At 41.5% G+C, this 20,423-nt stretch overlaps 1 protein-coding gene across 1 annotated transcript in view; it reads left to right on the top strand.

Annotated features, from left to right (window-relative positions):
• The first annotated feature begins 967 nt into the window (after window positions 1-967).
• Window positions 968-20,423, top strand: part of abcc2 (ATP binding cassette subfamily C member 2) — a 63,848-nt gene continuing 44,392 nt past the window's right edge. Inside the window, exons 1-9 of the mRNA XM_029753286.1 lie at window positions 968-1,621; window positions 4,193-4,366; window positions 4,751-4,897; window positions 5,109-5,249; window positions 7,933-8,055; window positions 8,243-8,298; window positions 8,473-8,728; window positions 9,303-9,490; window positions 17,856-18,033. Of these exons, the coding sequence (XP_029609146.1) occupies window positions 1,577-1,621; window positions 4,193-4,366; window positions 4,751-4,897; window positions 5,109-5,249; window positions 7,933-8,055; window positions 8,243-8,298; window positions 8,473-8,728; window positions 9,303-9,490; window positions 17,856-18,033 (1,308 nt within the window). The 5' untranslated portion in view covers window positions 968-1,576. The remainder of the gene's footprint in view (window positions 1,622-4,192; window positions 4,367-4,750; window positions 4,898-5,108; window positions 5,250-7,932; window positions 8,056-8,242; window positions 8,299-8,472; window positions 8,729-9,302; window positions 9,491-17,855; window positions 18,034-20,423) is intronic.

The following is a 20,423-nucleotide window of genomic DNA, read 5'->3' on the forward strand; positions in this document are numbered from 1 at the left end:
CCCTTCTGCGGCGCCGTTGTTTTGGGTCAGCTTCTGGGATTAGATCCATTGTCCTGGGTGGTGGTCCAAACAGAGGATGCGCTTCGGGTAAGTTGTATTCCTGGTCGTAATGTTGGTAAGTTTTCATCTCTCTTATATCCAATAGTTCTTCCCGGCTGTATGTAATAAGACTTAAGATTTCTTGGGGTAACAATGTAAGAAATAATACATAAAAAAAACTAAATACTTCATAGTTTCCTAAGGACTTGAAGCGGGGCGAACATCTCTGTTGGCGCCATCTTGTGTGTTCGTATGTGTGTGTGTTCGTATGTGTGTGTGTGTTCATATGGGTGTATGCGTATGTGTGTGTGATAGTATGCGCGTGTGTGTTGTGTGTATGGGTGTGTGTCTCACTGGGTTTGACTGGGCACAATGGTACCCAGTTGGACAACACTCAAGCTCTTCACAGTTCTCCCCATCCCTCCCTCTCTTTGGCTTTCATTCAGCCACAGACTGTCAAAGCAAATTGTATCTGAAACATGTTTTTCAGGCAACACTCAGTTAGCTCCCCTCCCATCTAATGATGCAAATCCCTTATCCTGTGACGTTTATCGGACATTACTTAAACACGGAGGAATAGGTCTGAGCAGAAGGAAAGTAAGTAAAACAGAGAAGAAAAGAAGAGAGAGAGGGGCTATGTTTGGCAGAGGAGAAAAGAAGAAAGACTTAAAGGGGCCCATCCTCTCCTCTTACCCTCCCTCCCTCCCCACTTCCTCTTCCGAGGGAACATTTCTGGTGTATACAAAACTCAGCCCCAAACACTCACAATGGAATGAGAGAGGAAGAGTGGGAGGTCTTTATACAAGTTTGGGTCTTCTCTCTCTCTCTCTCTCTCTCTCTCTCTCTCTCTGTCTCTTACAAACACAAACTCTGGACTTTAGTCAGGCCTGTTATGAGTGAAGAGAAGCTGCAGCGGGCCTTGTAGCGGGCTGGATCTTCACAGGAAGAGGTTGGACTGGTTGTGTTTCTGACTGGGGTGCGCTCACACTCCCCTCGGGAGACATTTGTTTATGTGTGTGTGTGTTCTGTGTGTGAATGTTCAGACACGTTGCCAATGACATTATTACATATGCAGTAGAGGGAGAAGCCCTAAAAAGGGCATTATCTCTTCAGTCAGGGTCGGAGTTAAGCATTAACCTCTCTCTACAGACTACGAATACAATCCCGGCCTGTGTGTGTGTGTGTGTGTGTGAGGAGACCGTAAGATCTCTTGTCCATTAAAGAGCTTCATAGCTCAAAGGCCTGCTGAGTCACGTCCTGCAATTGTCTCAGTGTCTGTGAGCAGCAAATTGTATCTGCGGAGTGTGTTTGTGTTTTCTGCTGTTGACGGAGTGGAGCAATTGAGAAGACTCAACCAATAGTGTCGCATCTTCTGATTGGAGGGGAACCTTTGGAGTGTGTGCTTGTTTTCTGCTGTTGTTGGAGCAGAAAGGCCAGAGAGACTAGCCTTAATCGGAGCTGAGCCTGTGGAGTGTGAGGAGTGTGTGTGTTATTGTCCTGTCGTGTCTTCCTGACCAGAGCTGACTCCGGGGACACAATGACGGCTGAAGCTCTGGAGAAGTACTGTGGATCCATCTTCTGGGTGAGTAGAACTACCAGAGAAAAATGCTCTCATAACCTTGCTTTCAAGCTAGTAGTGGTGCAGACTGAAGATGAAAAGACTCTTGGTAGCGCAGCGAAAGTTTGCTTCAAAATATCCATTGTCCTAACAAGATTTAATTATCTTTAAATCTTAAATAACTCCCAGTTAACCTTCAGAGAACCTACTGGGATGATTGTTTGGTCTGTATCAGGAGGACATTGGCCTCTGTTTGTTTAGTACTGTAGGTTACTAAAACATTTTCAAAGCCATTTGGTGGGTTACTGCGGATTTTATTTTTTACAAAACCAATAATTTATGTAAAGACCACATTCAAAGTTATTCCAAGATGAATAGCAAAATGAATCGCAGAGCATTTTCAAGACATTGATAAGTTAATTGGAGACTTGTATTTTTTTCACTCTAAAAGTATGATCTATTTCTGATATAAGGGATTCTAATGTGAAGTTAGCTCTTAATGTGCTCTTTAGTGTATCCTTCAGTAATTGTGGCTTTGTCGTAACAGTTTTCTTTGTTTAGATTGCGCTAATGTTCTTATCTCACCATGGACATGGTCAGGGCAGGGAGAGAGCTCATTGAGCAAAAACGTGACTGGGTTGTTATGACACTGTTAAGTAATCTTGACTCAGCTCTTTAGACGTGGTGCATGCTATTGCTAGTAAGTCAGAGTGCAGTCTCTTTCGCTCACCATAAATAACTTCCCAATAGTGATGAATTATTTGAAGTAGTACCAGAAAGTACCCATTGATACCACACTTAAAAGTACTACCACTGAACAAAAATATAAACACAACATGCAGCAATTTCAAAGATTTTACTGAGTTACAGTTCATATAAGGCCATCAGTCAATTGAAATAAATAAATTAGACCCTAATCTATGGATTTCACATGACTGGGGATACAGATATGCATCCGTTGGTCACAGGTACATAAAAAAAGGTAGGGGCGTGGATCAGAAAACCAGTCAGTTTCTAGTGTGACCACCATTTGCCTCATGCAGTGCGACACACCTGCTTTGCATAGAGTTAATCAGGCTGTTGATTATGGCCTGTGGAATGTTGTCCCACTCTTCAATGGCTGTGCGAAGTTGCTGGATATTGGTGGGAACTGGAACACGCTGTCGTACACGTCGATTCAGAGCATCCCTAACATGCTCAATGGGTGACATGTCTGGTGAGTACACAGGCCATGGAAGAACTGAGACATTTTCAGCTTCCAGGTATTGTGTACAGATCCTTGCGACATGGGGCCGTGCATTATCATGCTGAAACATGAGGTGATGGAGGCGGATGAATGGCACGACAATGGGCCTCAGGATCTCGTCACAGTATCTCTGTACATTCAAATTGCCATCAATAAAATGCAATTGTGTTCGTTATCCGTAGCTTATGCTTGCTCTTACCATAACCCCACCGCTACCATGGGGCACTCTGTTCACAACGTTGACATCAGCAAACTGCTCGCCCAAACAATGCCATATACGCTGTCTGCCATCTGCCCGGTACAGTTGAAACCGGAATGAAGAGCACACTTCTCCAGTGGCCATCGAAGGTGAGCATTTGCCCACTGAAGTCGGTTATGACGCCGAACTGCAGTCAGGTCAAGACCCTGGTGAGGACGACGAGCACGCAGATGAGCTTCCCTGAGACGGTATCTGACAGTTTGTGCAGAAATTCTTTGGTGGTGTAAACCCACAGTATCATCAGCTGTCCGGGTGGCTGGTGCCAGATGATCCCACAGGTGTAGAAGCTGGATATGAAAGTCCTTGACTGGCGTGGTTACACGTGGTCTGCGATTCTGAGGCCGGTTGGACGTACTGCCAAATTCTACAATTTACAATTACATTGTTTACAAACAGTGGGGTAAAATAAGCTTCTATTTTGTGTTCTGATGGGGTTAGACAGTTGAACTAAGCTCATGAGGCATTTCTAAGTTACATTCTTTAAGAATCAATGGCTATATATAATTCATTTGAAAGTGAAAAAAATTTACTCAGTTTGTGTGTGTGTGTGTGTGTGTGTGTGTGTCTCGAGCTGTGTGTCGAGCTGTCTGACACTATGACCTGCTCTGGACCATATCCGGAGTTATTACACCAGAGGGGCTTGTGGGATTCTTACAACTCATGTTAGCACACACACACACACACACACACACACACACACACACACACACACACACACACACACACACACACACACACACACACACACACACACACACACACACACACACACACACACACATGTATTCCCTCCAGGTGGGGTTCATGCCTCTTTGGCCTTCAGATTTAATGACCTGTGAGTCATATTTGATTAAATTGATAATCAGGGAGTTGGAGGGAAGGCTTAGTCCTTCTGGGTCAGTACATAGGTGAGTTTGGACCTGTGTGTGTGTGTGTTTAAGTGTGTGCGTATTTGTGCATGTGTGTGTGTGTGTGTGTGTGTGTGTGTGTGTGTGTGTGTGTGTGTGTGTGTGTGTGTGTGTGTCTGCATGCATACGAGCGTGTGTGTGTGTGTGAGACACTATGAAAAATGTGTGTTTCTCTCTGTTAGAACTCGTCGTTCCTGCAGCGTGAGGACCCAGACTTGCCAGTGTGTGTGGAGCAGACCGTATTGGTGTGGGCTCCGCTGGGCTTCCTGTGGCTCTGTGCCCCCTGGCACATAGCAGTGCTCTGCAGGAATGCCACCCCCACTAAACACCTGTCCAAACTATACCTCGGTAAACAGGTAAACAAAGCCCCTGTCCAAGATATGCCCCGGTGGGCAACATTTGGCACATTATGTTATTTTCTGTTTGTAACCTCTACTTTTCTGGTTGAGAAGACATACAACCAGAGTGCAACAAACTGGTTTCTAATTACAAACCGGTAAAGGCATACAGACATTGTAAATATTTCATATTTTGGTTGTTTTTTGGTCAGATACACAGATTACAACCTGATAAAGACATACTTTTTGGGTTGCTAAAAATACGTAAAAAAAACGTCCTTACTCAACCAGTATAAAACCTGACCATGATGTTATAAAAGTTGTAATGACGTCATTGCCATGACTTCATTACAATGTTGCCTGCTCAGACCTCTGTAAACAGGTTCCCTCCCTCCTCCTCAGATTGTGGTTGGCCTGTTGTTCCTGACCGCCGTAGCAGGTCTAGCTGTGACGTTAGGAGAGGACTATGGTCCAACCAGAGATACCACTGCGACAGAGAAAAACCCTTGGGTTTTCTATGCCAACCCCATTCTGTTCACTGTCTCATGGGTAAACCTTTTCATTTATCTATTTATGTATTAATTGAAGTTGAAAAAAATTGGGACAGATACAAACACTTTGTGTCGTTCGTACGACAGTGTATAGCTGTGGTAGTGTATCTAGTTTCTATTTGGTTGTGATTCATTGTGGTTTTCCTTGTGTCTTTTTCACTGTGGCTGTTTGCTAAATAAAAGACTGTATTGTTGTATGTCCCCTTTAGATCCTGCTGATGCTCTGTCAGGAGGGAGTGAGGAGGAGAGAGGGAGCGGTGGACTCTGCTACTGTGTTCCTCTTCTGGCTGATCCTGGTGGTCTGTGATATCTTCCCCTTCCAGACCCTGCTACGAGAGGCCCTCAGAATGGTACAGAGGGAGGGAGGGAGAGCTGAAGGGAAGGAGGGAAAGAGGAAGCAATGACAGATGATTACATTTACATTTTAGACATTTAGCAGACACTCTTATCCAGAATGACTTACAGCATTCGGATAGTCAGGTCAGACAACCACATATCATAGTCATATAGTCACATTTTTCCTCAATAAAGTAGTTATCAGCAAAGTTAGTGCTAGTCGGAAAAGACAAGTGGGAGTGTTTAAAAAAAGAAAAATTATGATTATACTTATGTTTACTTTATATGGTACATACAGTCAGGATGATTCATGCTCTCTTTCACTCTCTTTGACTCCCTCTATATCAACCCTCTGAGCAAATTATAAACAAATGATTAACTTATGTTAACTTTATCTGTTACAGAAAAAGATCTCTTAAAACCTCTTACATCTAGATGTTCCGCTAGCGGAACGCCTCACCAATATCCAATGGTAGAGCGTGGCGCGAATTACAAATACCTCAAAAATGCAAAAACTTCAATTTTTCAAACATATGACTATTTTACACCATTTTAAAGACAAGACTCTCGTTAATCTAACCACATTGTCCGATTTCAAAAAGGCTTTACAGCGAAAGAAAAACATAAGATTATGTCAGGAGAGTACCCAGCCAAAAATAATCACACAGCCATTTTCAAAGCAAGCATATATGTCACAAAAACCAAAACCACAGCTAAATGCAGCATTAACCTTTGATGATCTTCATCAGATGACACTCCTAGGACATTATGTTATACAATACATGCATGTTTTGTTCAATCAAGTTCATATTTATATCCCCAAAAAATGTACATTAGCATGTGATGTTCAGAACTAGCATACCCACCGAAAACTTCCAGTGAATTTACTAAATTTCTCATGATAAACGTTCACAAAAAACATAACAATTATTTTAAGAATTATAGATACAGAACTCCTTTATGCAATCGCAGTGTCAGATTTTAAAATAGCTTTTCGGCGAAAGCACATTTTGCAATATTCTGAGTACATAGGCTCGGCCATCACGGCTAGCTATTTTGACACCCACCAAGTTTGGGGCTCACTAAACTCAGAATTACTATTAGAAAAATTGGGTTACCTTTGCTGTTCTTCATCAGAATGCACTCCCAGGACTTCTACTTCAACAACAAATGTTGTTTTGGTTCCAAATAATCCATAGTTATATTCAAATAGCTCCGTTTTGTTCGTGCGTTCAGGTCACTATCCGAAGGGTGACGCGCGAGCGCATTTCGTGACAAAAGAATTCAAAATATTCCATTACCGTACTTAGAAGCATGTCAAACGCTGTTTAAAATCAATTTTTATGCTATTTTTCTCGTAAAATAGCGATAATATTCCAACCGGGCAACGTTGTATTCATTCAAAGGCTGAAAGAAAAAAATGGAGAATTCTCGTTAATGCGCATCTCAGGCTCACTGTCCCCAGGCTGACCACTCACAAACTCTCCTGCTGTTCTTCGCCCAGAGACAGCAGACACCCCATTCCACTTTCTGGCGGCTTTAGAGAGCCAATGGAAGCCTTAGAAAATGTCACGTTACAGCACAGATGCTGTATTTTTGATAGAGATGCAACAGAAGGACAACAAATTGTCAGACAGGGCACTTCCTGTATGGAATCTTCTCAGGTTTTGGCCTGCCATATGAGTTCTGTTATACTCACAGACACCATTCAAACAGTTTTAGAAACTTTAGAGTGTTTTCTATCCAAATCTGCTAATTATATGCATATTCTCGTTTCTGGGCAAGAGTCGTAACCAGTTTAAATCGTTTTTTATCCGGCCGTGCAAATACTGCCCCCTAGCCCCAACAGATTAAGTGGTGGTGCAATTCACAAAGGTTACCCCCTCGGTCCTTGATTTAGCTTCAGGGAGCAAGTGAACAACTCTGATCACTTATTGGGGTTGTTATGGCCCACAATTCAATGAAAACTGTAGTCACATGTCAAACTCCCGTGAAGTGGCCGTGAAGTGTGAAATGTAATCAACTTGACTTAATTAGTTGGCATGTGAGAGAACATTACTACGCTTGCATGCTAGCTAGCAAATTTAGTGGTGGCAAATGGGAATATGATGTTCAAAGTGGCTCAGACTCATAGCAAGGAGCCTATAAAACATAGCTAGCTATCTACCTAAACATATTTTTGGGAATTCTAAAATGTATTGGAATAAATAACCAAACGATAAAGCTAGCTAGCCAGCTATGGGTAGCTGTAGCTAGAACCTGACAAGAGTGCTGCGTTAGCTTGCTACGTGCATAAATTGCTTGAGGTTGGTTCTTATTAGGCACAACTTCCAAGCTTTCAACTAAGTACGTTGACTATCAGGTCATCATTCTCCCTCGCTTGGGCAAGGAAATTTGAAGGTTCACTCAGATGTGACGATGTAAAACATCATTCAAGGGCTGAGGGTTGAGGTCCGAGGGCTGTCTACTTCAAATAAAATGTAATTGGTCACATATAATTTTTGTTTGCAGATGTTATTGAGGGTGTAGTGAAATGCTTGTGTTCCTAGCTCCAACAGTGCAGTAGTATCTAACAATTCAAAACAAAATTACCGCAAAGTTGCTTAGGAGCTAGAAGCAGAGCTGCCATGTCTGTTGGCGCGTTTGGACCGCAGCATCTGGCACTTCTCTATATGCACTCTCCCCCTCTCTCTCCAGGGAGAGATCTCAGACCTCCCTCGTTTCTGTCTCTTCTACATCTCCTTTGGGCTGGAGTTGATCGCCCTCATCCTGTCCGCCTTCGCAGATGTCCCCCGGGAAGCAGAGGACCTGGTCAAAAAGGTACCTACCTACGTGCTGAACAGTTGCCAGATATTATTGTCAATTGTTTTTCATTGTTCACCTAAACTGACTAATCAGGTCGACATATTGGAAAAGAGCATCTCAACAACCTATATGAATAATGTTATTCTAAAGATATTGTTTCACCTAAGAAGTGTCTCCCTCTGTCTTGTTGTGTGTGTTTTAGAACCCAGAGGTTGGAGCCGCATTTCTCAGCAGAATCACATTCAATTGGTTCAACAGGTATAGTATCGCTGATTTTCCTCACTGTCTTCAAAACATGTCTTTCAGTCTGGCTCACAAGAGATTGGGTCTGGATGTAGATCTGGATCTTAAAGATTCTGATCTTGGTGTGGGTCTTTAAGGATCTGGTTTTGACTCTCTCTTTCACTCTCTCTCCCTTCCTACCTCCTTCAGCATGGTGCTAAATGGTTTCAAGCGCCCTCTGGTCCAGAAGGACATGTGGGAGCTAAGTGAGGCAGAGAGTACCCTCCAGATCAGTCAGCGCTTCCAGCAGACCATGCAGACAGAGCTGAAAGCAGCCAGAACCAGGCTTCAGACCAAAATGAGGAAGAGAGGGGAGGAGAAGGCAAGCAAAGGCCAGGGAGAGGGCCTCCAAATCGGGCATCAGAATAGCCTGGGGAAGGGGGTCAGCCAGGATGTGCTGATGATGGTGAGAGCAACCCATACTCGTACAAAGATGCAAACACATAAAAAACACACACAGAAAAGGGGATTTATTTAGTTTTCTCTCTCACACAGTCAATCACTTTCTATTTGACTCATATCGTACAAGGTGAGCAGTATCAGTACAAACCAAATGTTTTCACCCAAACACTCCAGACAAACACTCCAGCTTTGTGAACAATGATCAGCTATTATACTTACTAAAAGGAGAACATTTCTAATAGCTCTATGGACTCAAGCTACCAAGGTAGAAAGATATTTATACAGAGATCTTACCGTAGACCTATTTCATTACATAAGATGGTGTGTATATGTTAATTTCAATAAATGTTCTTTATATTAATATTTTACACCACAAACATTTATTTATTTTCACTACTTTCCAGCTCTGAATAGGGTTGGCACGTGCATTGTATAATCATGTAACCGACAATTATGGACAATGGCTGTGATTTTTTTTTATTTAAAAAAGTTTGTCATAACCGTTTAAATAGGCTGAGTTACCTGAATATCTCAACTTTCTCTGAAACAGTACTGATTGATCTATTTCACTGTACTAGGAGGAAAAGGGGGATAAAAAGGACAAGAAGAAGGAGAAGAAGAAGAAGAAGAAAGAAGAGAAGGAGGACTACCCCGAGTCGTGGCTCATCCCCACTATCGCTACCACATTTAAAGGGGTCCTGTGGGAATCAGCTTTCTTCAAGCTCGTAACGGACCTGCTATCCTTTGCCAGTCCACAGATCCTCAAGTGAGTCAACCAGTACTAGGCCTATGGACTTTGGCCGTGTCCGAATACCCGTACTTGCATTCTAAATAGTAGGCATTTTGGGTGTGCGAAAATAGAACGTTTTATAGTAAATTTAGAAAATGTAGTATTAAAATAGAACGCCACCAACTGGTAGTGGTCTCGAAAGAGGTGCCAGTTTAGATATAGGTACAACTGTCCTGGCGCCTCAGTTATAAAGCTTGGTAATGACCAGTAGGAGACAGATATACAGAACACACGTTTATTGCCACACTCAAGACAGGTACACACAGCAAACAGGAATTAGGAGGGAACCCAGTGAAAGTGATTTTCTGTCATAAGACAGAAATAGAGAGCGTGTATTATTACACACATGAACCCCCAACAAAGTCTATTTACATGGTAATTCATGCACTAACACACAGTTAGGAAGTCCAGAGTGGAGGACTGTCCACCTGGTGTGTTGGTGGGGAGCCCATGAGTTTAAAGAGCTGGGGTCAGCCTGGAGCTCTGGTCAGCCTGGTAGTTCTTTTACCCCAGGTGGGCCTCTGATTGGCTGACCAGGTCAGGTGACTTTGGTCAGCAGAGAGTTCCAGAAAAGCTGTGAGGAGTTGTGGGGCAGTGTGGCCTGAGAACAATGGATAGCCCATCCCCCGAGTATTTATACTCTCTGCAGGGTAGAGAGGGCTAAGAGAAAGTGTACAAGAAACTGTCAGGGTTTTCTACAAGTATGCTTCAAATGCCGGAATGTCATATTAGTTTCGGCTTTTCATTTAGTACGAATTCACCGATACTATTGTCCACGGGAAAACTTATTTAAGGAGTTACTATCTCCCGAATTAATCTCTTATAAGATATGTACATATCTATAGATAACAGTCACTTATTCATTTATTATTACCTCATCATTCTCATTCTGAACGTCGTTGACCTCATAAATCTGCACAAACCCTAACCTAAGTGATGATTCAACGATACACAAATTGGCTTACCTTTTTATTTGCTAACTAACTAAATAATCACACAGAAATACATAAACGCACACACAGTATAGATTATTGATTACTATCATAATGCAATGAAATACAGTCCCTAGTGGACTAACCCAGTATGACGGCTTGTTACACAATGGAAAGAGCGGGAAAGACAAAGGGAGTGGGCTTATCCTAACAACATTTGGAAACTATGCTCACCGTAAATATTAATATTTAGCACCCTAACAACCGGATTTAGAAATGCAACATATGTTTATGCTTGTCTTTCTCTGTCGTCTCTCTGTCGTCTCTCTGTCGAAACCACTCGTCCGTCTATGGCGAGTAGTTCGAGGGATGTAAGACACAATCAGACACCCATTTTTCAAGCAAGCATATAATGTCACATAAACCCAAACCACAGCTAAATGCAACACTAACCTTTGATGATCTTCATCAGATGACAATCTTAGGACATTATGTTATACAATACATGCATGTCTGTTCAATCAAGTTCATATTTATATCAAAAAACAGCTTTTTACATTAGCAGGTGACTAGCATGTGACTAGCATTCCCACCGAACACTTCCGGTGAATTTACTAAATTACTCACGATAAACGTTCACAAAAAACATAACAATTATTTTAAGAATTATAGATACAGAACTCCTCTATGCACTCGATATGTCCGATTTTAAAATAGCTTTTCGGTAAAAGCACATTTTGCAATATTCTAAGTAGATAGCCCAGCATCACAGGGCTAGATATTTAGACACCCAGCAAGTTTAGCATTCACCAAAGTCAGATTTACTATAAGAAAAATGTTATTACCTTTGCTGTCTTTGTCAGAATGCACTCCCAGGACTTCTACTTCAATAACAAATGTTGGTTTGGTCCCAAATAATCCATAGTTATGTTCAAACAGCGGCGTTTTGTTTGTGCGTTCAAGACACTATCCGAAGGGTAAATAAGGGTTACGAGCATGGCGCATTTCGTGACAAAAAAATTCTAAATATTCAACCGCTGTTTAAAATACATTTTTATGCCACTTTTCTCGTAAAAAAGCGATAATATTCCGACCGGCAAAGCCTGTTTACATTCAACGAGAGAGAAAGTAAAAGCATCCTATCCCCTCATGCACGAGCCTCAGTCTAAAGGCCCTCTGATAGAGCACTTGCCAAACGCGCTAGTGTGTTTCAGCCTGGGCCTTGAATTACGTCATTCAGCTTTTTCCCGGGTTCTGAGAGCCTATGGGAGCCGTAGGAAGTGTCACGTTACAGCAAAGATCCTCAGTCTTCAATAAAAAGAGCCAAGAACAACAACACCTTGTCAGACAGGCCACTTCCTGCATGAAATCTTCTCAGGTTTTGGCCTGCCAAATGAGTTCTGTTATACTCACAGACACCATTCAAACAGTTTTAGAAACTTTAGGGTGTTTTCTATCCAAAGCCAATAATTATATGCATATTCTAGTTACTGGGCAGGAGTAGTAACCAGATTAAATCGGGTACGTTTTTTATCCGGCCGTGCAAATACTGCCCCCTATCCCCAACCATCTGCCTCCTGTGTCTGCATTTGGGTCTTGTATTGAGCCCTTAGTGGCAACGAGTAGGTCCGGAGACATGTTGGACAAAACCTACTAAGTCAATGATGGCTCCGAAAGCCTTTTGGAGTGGGTCTGTGGACTTTTCCATGTGAATATTAAAGTCACCAAAATGTTTTATATTATCTGCCATGACTACAATATCCAATAGCAATTCCGGGAACTCAGTGAGGAACGCTGTATACGGCCCAGGAGGCCTGTAAACAGTAGCTATAAAAAGTGATTGAGTAGGCTGCATAGATTTCATGACTAGAAGCTCAAAAGATGCATAATTTGTTTTGGTAAATTGAAATTTGCTGTCATAAATGTTAGCAACACCTGCGCCTTTGTGGGATGCGTGGGGGATATGGTCACTAGTGTAGCCAGGAGGAGAGGCCTCATTTAACAAGAAATTTGTGGAGTGGTTGAAAAACCATTTTTAATGACTCCAACCTAAGTGTACGTAAACTTCCGACTTCAACTGTACATATATACAGTGTATATATATATATATATATATATATATATATATATAGTGAGAGGTCTAATGCTTTAATATTTCATAATTTCTGCCCTCCGATTTCATATTCGGTATATATATAGGGCCTTTTAATTTTGTATAACTTGCTATTCCAAATAACATTTTATATTTTTTGTTCATATCATTTAAAAAGCAGGTCACTAGGTGTAGGCAAAACCATAAGCAAATAGGTAAACTGTGATATGACTAAAGAGTTAACCAGGGGTGATTTTTCCAGAAATAGACAGGTGTTTTCCTTTCCATGGTAGCAAGATCTTAACTATATTTTTGCTAACTTTCTATAAAAATGTATTGGAGTGAGATAATTTCTTTCTTTCGGGATTTGTATACAGAGTATGTCTTTAAAAAAATATATTTCACCTTTATTTAACCAGGTAAGCTAGTTGAGAAGAAGTTCTCATTTACAACTGCGACGGCCAAGATAAAGCAAAGCAGTGCGACAGAAACAACAACACAGAGTTACACATGGAATAAACAAGCGTACAGTCAATAACACAATAGAAAGAAAAAAAGGTCTATATACAGTGTGTGCAAATAGCTTGAGGAGGTAAGGCAATAAATAGGCCATGGTAGCAAAGTAATTACAATTTAGCAGATTAACACTGGAGTGATAGATGAGCATATGATGATGTGCAGATGATGGTGTGTAAGTAGTGATACTGGTGTGCAAAAGAGCAGAAAGGTAAATAAAAACAATATGGGGATGAGGTAGGTAGATTGGGTGGGCTATTTACAGATGGACTATGTACAGCTGCAGCGATCAGTTAGCTGCTCAGATAGCTGATGTTTAAAGTTAGTGAGGGAAATGTAAGTCTCAAGCTTCAGCAATTTTTGCAATTCGTTCCAGTCACTGGCAGCAAAGAACTGGAAGGAAAGGCGACCAAAGGAGGTGTTGGCTTTGGGGATGACCAGTGAGATATACCTGCTGGAGTGCGTGCTAGGGTGGGTGTTGTTATCATGACCAGTGAGCTGAGATAAGGCGGAGCTTTACCTAGCATAAACTTATAGATGACCTAGAGCCAGTGGGTCTGGTGACGAATATGTAGCGAGGGCCAGCCGACTAGAGCATACAGGTTGCAGTGGTGGGTGGTATAAGGCGCTTTGGTAACAAAACGGATGGCACTGTGATAGACTACATCCAGTTTGCTGAGTAGAGTATTGGAAGCTATTTTGTAGATGACATCGCCGAAGTCGAGGATCGGTAGGATAGTCAGTTTTACTAGGGTAAGTTTGGCGGCGTGAGTGAAGAAGGCTTTATTGCGAAATAGAAAGACGATTCTAGATTTGATTTTGGATTGGAGATGTTTGATATGAGTCTGGAAGGAGAGTTCACAGTCTAGCCAGACACCTAGGTATTTACATTTACATTTACATTTTAGTCATTTAGCAGACGCTCTTATCCAGAGCGACTTACAGTAGTGAATGCATACATTTCATTTCATGCATTTTTTTTGTACTATTTGTAGTTGTCCACGTATTCTAGGTCAGAACCGTCCAGAGTAGTGATGCTAGTCGGGCGGGCGGGTGCGGGCAGCGAACGGTTAAAAAGCATGCATTTGGTTTTGCTAGCGTTTAAAGCGTAGTTGGAGGCCACGGAAAGAGTTTTGTATGTTATTGAAGCTCGTTTGGAGGTTAGTTAACACAGTGTCCAAAGAAGGGCCAGATGTATACAGAATGGTGTCATCTGCGTAGAGGTGGATCAGGGAATCACCAGCAGCAAGAGCGACATCGTTGATATATACAGAGAAAAGAGTCGGCCCGAGAATTGAACCCTGTGGTACCGCCATGGAGACTGCCAGAGGTTCGGACAACAGGCCCTCCGATTTGACACACTGAACACTGTCTGTGAATTAGTTGGTGAACCAGGCGAGACAGTCATTTGAGAAACCAAGTCTATTGAGTCTGTCGATAAGAATACGGTGATTGACAGAGTCGAAAGCCTTGGCCAGGTCGATGAAGACGGCTGCACAGTAATGTCTTTTATCGATGGCGGTTATGATATCGTTTAAGTCCTTGAGCGTGGCTAAGGTGCACCCATGACCAGCTCGGAAACCAGATTGCTCAACGGAGAAGGTACGGTGGGATTCGAAATGGTCAGTGATCTGTTTATTAACTTGGCTTTCAAAGACTTTAGAAAGGCAGGGCAGGATGGATATAGGTTTATAACAGTTTGGGTCTAGAGTGTCACCCCCTTTGAAGAGGGGGATGACCGCGGCAGCTTTCCAATCTTTAGGGTCTACATCCCCGTCAGACCATTTTATTGGTAAACTACACGGTAATGTAAAAGTTGAATTTTTTTGTGATCCAACACGTAATATAATACACTAATCATCATTTGGTTTTAATCCAGAGAGGTTAGCTAAAGTTTCTAGATCCTCTATGAGGCTGTGGAGGAATTCTAATTGTGGTTTTAAAAGAAAACATAAATCATCAGTTTACAATGACACCTTTGTTTTCAAGCCACGGATTTCTAATCCCTTAATATTATTGTTGGATCTAATTTTAACAGCTAACATTTCGATGGCAATAATAAATAGATATGCCAATAGTGGACAACCTTGTTTTACTCCTCTTGACAGTTTAAAACTTTCATTATTTACTATTTTACACTTGGGTTACTATACCCATACCCATTTTATAAGACATTCTCCAAAATTGAAATATTCTAGGCATTTATATATAAACTCCAGTCGTACTTTATCAAAAGCCTTTTTAAAATCAGCTCTGAAAACCAGGCCTGGTTTCCCCGATATTTCATAGTATTCTATTGTTTCCAGTACTTGTCTTGTATTATCTCCAATGTATCGTCCATGTAAAAAACCTGTCTGATTAGGATGAATAATATCTGACAATAGCTTTTTAATTCTATGCACCAAGCATTTAGCTAGAATTTTTGCATCACAACACTGAAGTGTAAGAGGCCTCCAATTTTTGAAATGGATTGGATCTTTATATATAGCACTTTGATCCTGTTTCAGTAATAATGAAATCAGACCTTCTTGTTGCGTGTCTGATAATCTACCATTTCTATAAGAGTGGTTAAAACATGCTAATAATGGTCCTCTGAGTATATCAAATAAGGGGATTTGCTGTACCTATGTTATGTCGGAAAAAGTCAGTTATAAATTATTCTGTCCTAGTTATAAACAAGTTATCATCCAGTAGGCTTTGATAAAATGTCCAATATCCTCGCCCACGTAGAAATTCTGTAAGAGTAATATATATGCCAATTATGTGATGATCCGACCGCATTCTGTCCCCTATCAACACTTTTTTCACTTTTGGTGCCAGAGAGAATGACGTGTGTAGTTTTATTAGACAAGTTTAAAATATTGACGTCAATCTTTTAAACTTGACTAATTAAACTGAAACATTTTTATGGTGAGCGAGCGTTGCGCTGGTTCCTGTCCACGAGATGGTAATCAAACATGTTTAAAGAAGTAAATCAATCAATCAATCAATCAATCAAATATATTTTTAAAGCCCTTCTTACATCAGCTGATGTCACAAAGTGCTGTACAGAAACTCAGCCTAAAACCCCAAACAGCAAGCAATGCAGGTGTAGAAGCACGGTGTCTAGGAAAAACTCCCTAGAAAGGCCAGAACCTAGGAAGAAACCTAGAGAGGAACCAGGCCAGGAGTGGTGACCAGTCCTCTTCTGGCAGTGCCGGGTGGAGATTATAACAGAACATGGCCAAGATGTTCAAATGTTCATAGATGACCAGCAGGGTCAAATAATAATAATCACAGTGGTTGTCGAGGGTGCAACAGTTCAGCACCTCAGGAGTAAATGTCAGTTGGCTTTTCATAGCCAATCATTCAGAGAATCTCTACCGCTCCTGCTGTCTCTAGAGAGTTGAAAACAGCAGGTCTGGGACAGGTAGCACGTCCGGTGAACAGGTCAGGGTTCCATAGCCGCATGCAGAACAATTGAAACTGGAGCAGCAGCGTGGCCAGGTGTACTGGGGACAGCAAGGAGTCATCAGGCCAGGTAGTCCTGAGGCATGGTCCTAGGGCTCAGGTCCTCTGAGAGAGTGAAAGAAAGAAAGAGAGAAAGAGAGAAAGAAAGAAAGAGAGAGAGAAAGAGAGAGAGAATTAGAGAGAGCATGCTTAAATTCACACAGGACACCGGATAAGACAGGAGAAATACTCCAGATATAACAGTCTGACCCTAGGCCCCCGACACATAAACTACTGCAGCATAAATACTGGAGGCTTAGACAGGAGGGGTCGGGAGACACTGTGGCCACGTCCGACGATACCCCCAGACAGGGCCAAACAGGCAGGCTATAACCCCACCCACTTTGCCAAAGCACAGCCCCTACACCACTAGAAATATATCTTCAACCACCAACCATCCTGATACAAGGCCGAGTATAGCCCACAAAGATCTCCGCCACGGCACAACACAAGGGGAGTAAACTGTAAACTGTTTTCTTGTTCTCTGGATTAGGATCAAATTAGGATAAAATACTAAAGTTGGTTGATACGTTTTTGGAATTTCTAAAGTGTGTGTGTGTGTATGCGTAGTTAATTCTTTTTTTAATTAGACAACGTGAAAAATGGACAGTGGGGTTATACATTGAGTGTACAAAACATTAAGAACAGCTCTTTCCATGCCATAGACTTACCAGGTGAAATCTATGATTCATTATTGATGTCACTTGTTAAATCCACTTCAATCAGTGTAGATGAAGGGGAGGAGAGGTTAAAGAAGGATTTTTAAGCTTTGATACGATTGAGACATGGATTGTGTATACAGTATGTGCCATTCAGAGGTTGTATGGGCAAGACAAAAATTCTGTAAAAAAAAAAAAAAAAAAAAATGTTTATAGATAAATATAAATTTACGTTTGACAACCCTGTTTGTAAGATTTTAAATGATATCAAACTCAACCGTTTACCTTTTCCGGTGATGAAGACATGGATGTCTCATGGTATGGTGGGGTATGTAAAATGGGTCAACATGTAGCCCCAATATCTCCTGAATGTCTTGGCATTCAGGTCGAAAAAGTCTCTTTCTGACCAATTCTTCCATGGACAAACATGTATGAAAAGTTTTGCCTAACTCAATAGGGATGCTGTCAAAAAGAGATTGAATCAAATGTATTTACCTTAACTGTTGTTAACTGTCCAAATACTACATTGCAAGTTCAAAACTTTGTTGTAAATTTGTAGTTGAAAGAATGCTATGTTTTGTACATATACCAGTATGCATAGTTCTTTTCGCCCAAAATGTTGTGGTTTAACTTGTGGTTTTGGTATATCCCAGGTTGATGATATCCTTCACTACGGACAAATCCATCTACACGTGGACAGGGTACATGTATGCAGTGCTGCTTATCCTGGTGGCCGTCTTTCAGTCTCTGTTCCTGCAGCAGTACTTCCAACGCTGCTTCGTTCTGGGGATGAAAGTCAGAACAGCCATCATGGCTGCTGTGTACAAGAAGGTACGTGTTATTGTCTTGCACTTGTGTTCCTTGAGGATCGGGGTTCAACCCCCCCTGGCTTCCTTGATCTAACAGTGATGGAGATTTGACAGAGATTTTGTATTTGTATTTATTACGGATCTCCATTAGCTGCTGCCAAGGCAAGTAGTGATGCAGTCAATCTCTTCTCTACTTTGAGCCAGGAGAGATTGACATGCTTGTTATTGATGTTAGCTATCCATGTATATTTAAGGGCCAGAGATTGGAAAGATACAGAACAGAGATAAAACTATTTCGTACCATCTCATATAGGAGCAAATCAATTTGCTGTTATCTATGCATTCCAATATACTGGCTTTCTCTCTAAAACAATCAATGAGTTGATGAGTGCTTATGGGTGCTTATGGGATAGGACGGGAGGGAGTGTGGGATTATGTGTGTGATCTAGCCTTTGGGGGGCCCTAAGCATGATTATTCACATCCTTGAACATCTTGGCCATGTACTGTTATAATCTCAACCCGGCACAGCCAGAAGAGGACTGGCCCGCCCTTAGAGCCTGGTTCCTCCCTAGGTTTCTTCCTAGGTTCCCGCCTTTTCTAGTGAGTTTTTTCTAGCCACCGTACTTCTATATCTGCATTGCTTGCTGTTTGGGGTTTTAGATTGAGTTTCTATATAGCACTTTGTGACACCGGCTGATGTAAGAAAGGCTTTAAAAATACATTTGATTGAATGATTGATTGATTTAGTGGCACCCCTCTTGACAGCGGAGAGAAAAATGTACATTTTAAAATGTATTTCCTGCAATTCTACACATTTTGCCATGGGACGGAGAGAAAATTATTTTATACGAAATGTCAATTCTAATAAATTTGCCATGGGTGTCACAGCTGTCGAAAGGATCGGACCAAGGCGCAGCGTGTTTGTAGTTCCACATCTTTATTTAACCGTGAAACGTAATGCAAAACACCAAAACTTGAAATAACAAAAACAACAAACCGTGACGCAGAGAGAACACACTACTCAAAATTAACAACCCACAAACACAAGTGAAAAAAAACCCTCCATAAATATGATCTCCAATTAGAGACAACGAGAACCGGCTGCCTCTAATTGGAGATCATCCCAACAACCTCAACATAGAAATAGAAATAGAAACCTAGAAACCCACATAGAAACAGAAACCCCAAAACACCCCCTGTCACGCCCTGACCTACTCTACTATAGAAAATTACATCTTACAAGGGTCAGGACGTGACAATGGGGCAGAGAGATATTTTTTCTGTTTTAAAAGCAAGTTTTCTGCAGTTCTATACATGTTTTCTGCAGTTCTATACATTTTTCCATGGGGCGGAGAGAACATTTAGGAATTTTAAAACACATTTCATGCAATTCTACTCATTTTGTCATGGGGGAGAGAAAAATGTTGGCAGTTTTAAAGCAAATTTCCTGCAATTCTACCAATTTTGCCATTGAGCGGAGAAACATTTTTGCAGTTGTAAAGCTAATTTCTTGCAATTGAGTGAATGTCAGTTACTGACAAAACAAGAGAAAAACTGCTGATGCACAACCACATTTTTTAGTTGCACCTTGTGTATTCTACTATTCTAACGCCAACAGTAAGTTGAGACTCCGACTGAGTTCCCCCAAAAAACTATGCCTGGTGCCGGCCCTATGTGTGGTATACAGTACGAGTCAAAAGTTTGGACACACCTACTCATTCCAGGGTTTTTCTTTAGTTTGACTATTTTCTACATTGTAGAATAATAGTGAAGACATCAAAACTATGAAATAACACATATAGAATCATGTACCGTAGCATCGAAAAACTGTTAAACAAATCAAAATATATTTTATATTTGAGATTCTACAAAGTAGCCACCCTTTGCCTTGATGACAGCTTTGCACACTCTTGGCATTCTCTCAACCAGCTTCACGAGGTAGTCACCTGGATTGCATTTCAATTAACAGGTGTGGCTTGTTAAAAGTTCATTTGTGGAATTTCTTTCCTTCTTAATGTGTTTGAGCCAATCAGTTGTGTTGTGACAAGGTAGGGGTGGTTTCTTCAAGTGCAGTCGCAAAAACCATCAAGCGCTATGATGAAACTGGCTCTCATGAGGAGCGCCACAGGAAAGGAAGACACAGAGTTACCTCTGCTGCAGAGGATAAGTTCCTTAGAGTTACCAGCCTCAGAAATTGCAGCCAAAATAACTGCTTCACAGAGTTCAAGTAACAGACACATCTCAACATCAACTATTCAGAGAAGACTGCGTGAATCAGGCCTTCATGGTTGGATTGCTGCAAAGAAACCACTACTAAAGGACATCAATAAGAAGAAGAGACTTGCTTAGGCCAAGAAACACAAGCAATGGACATTATACTGGTGGAAATCTGTCCTTTGGTCTGATGAGTC

Source organism: Salmo trutta, chromosome 5 (genome assembly GCF_901001165.1).
Source record: "Salmo trutta chromosome 5, fSalTru1.1, whole genome shotgun sequence".
Classification (NCBI taxonomy): Eukaryota; Metazoa; Chordata; class Actinopteri; order Salmoniformes; family Salmonidae; genus Salmo; species Salmo trutta.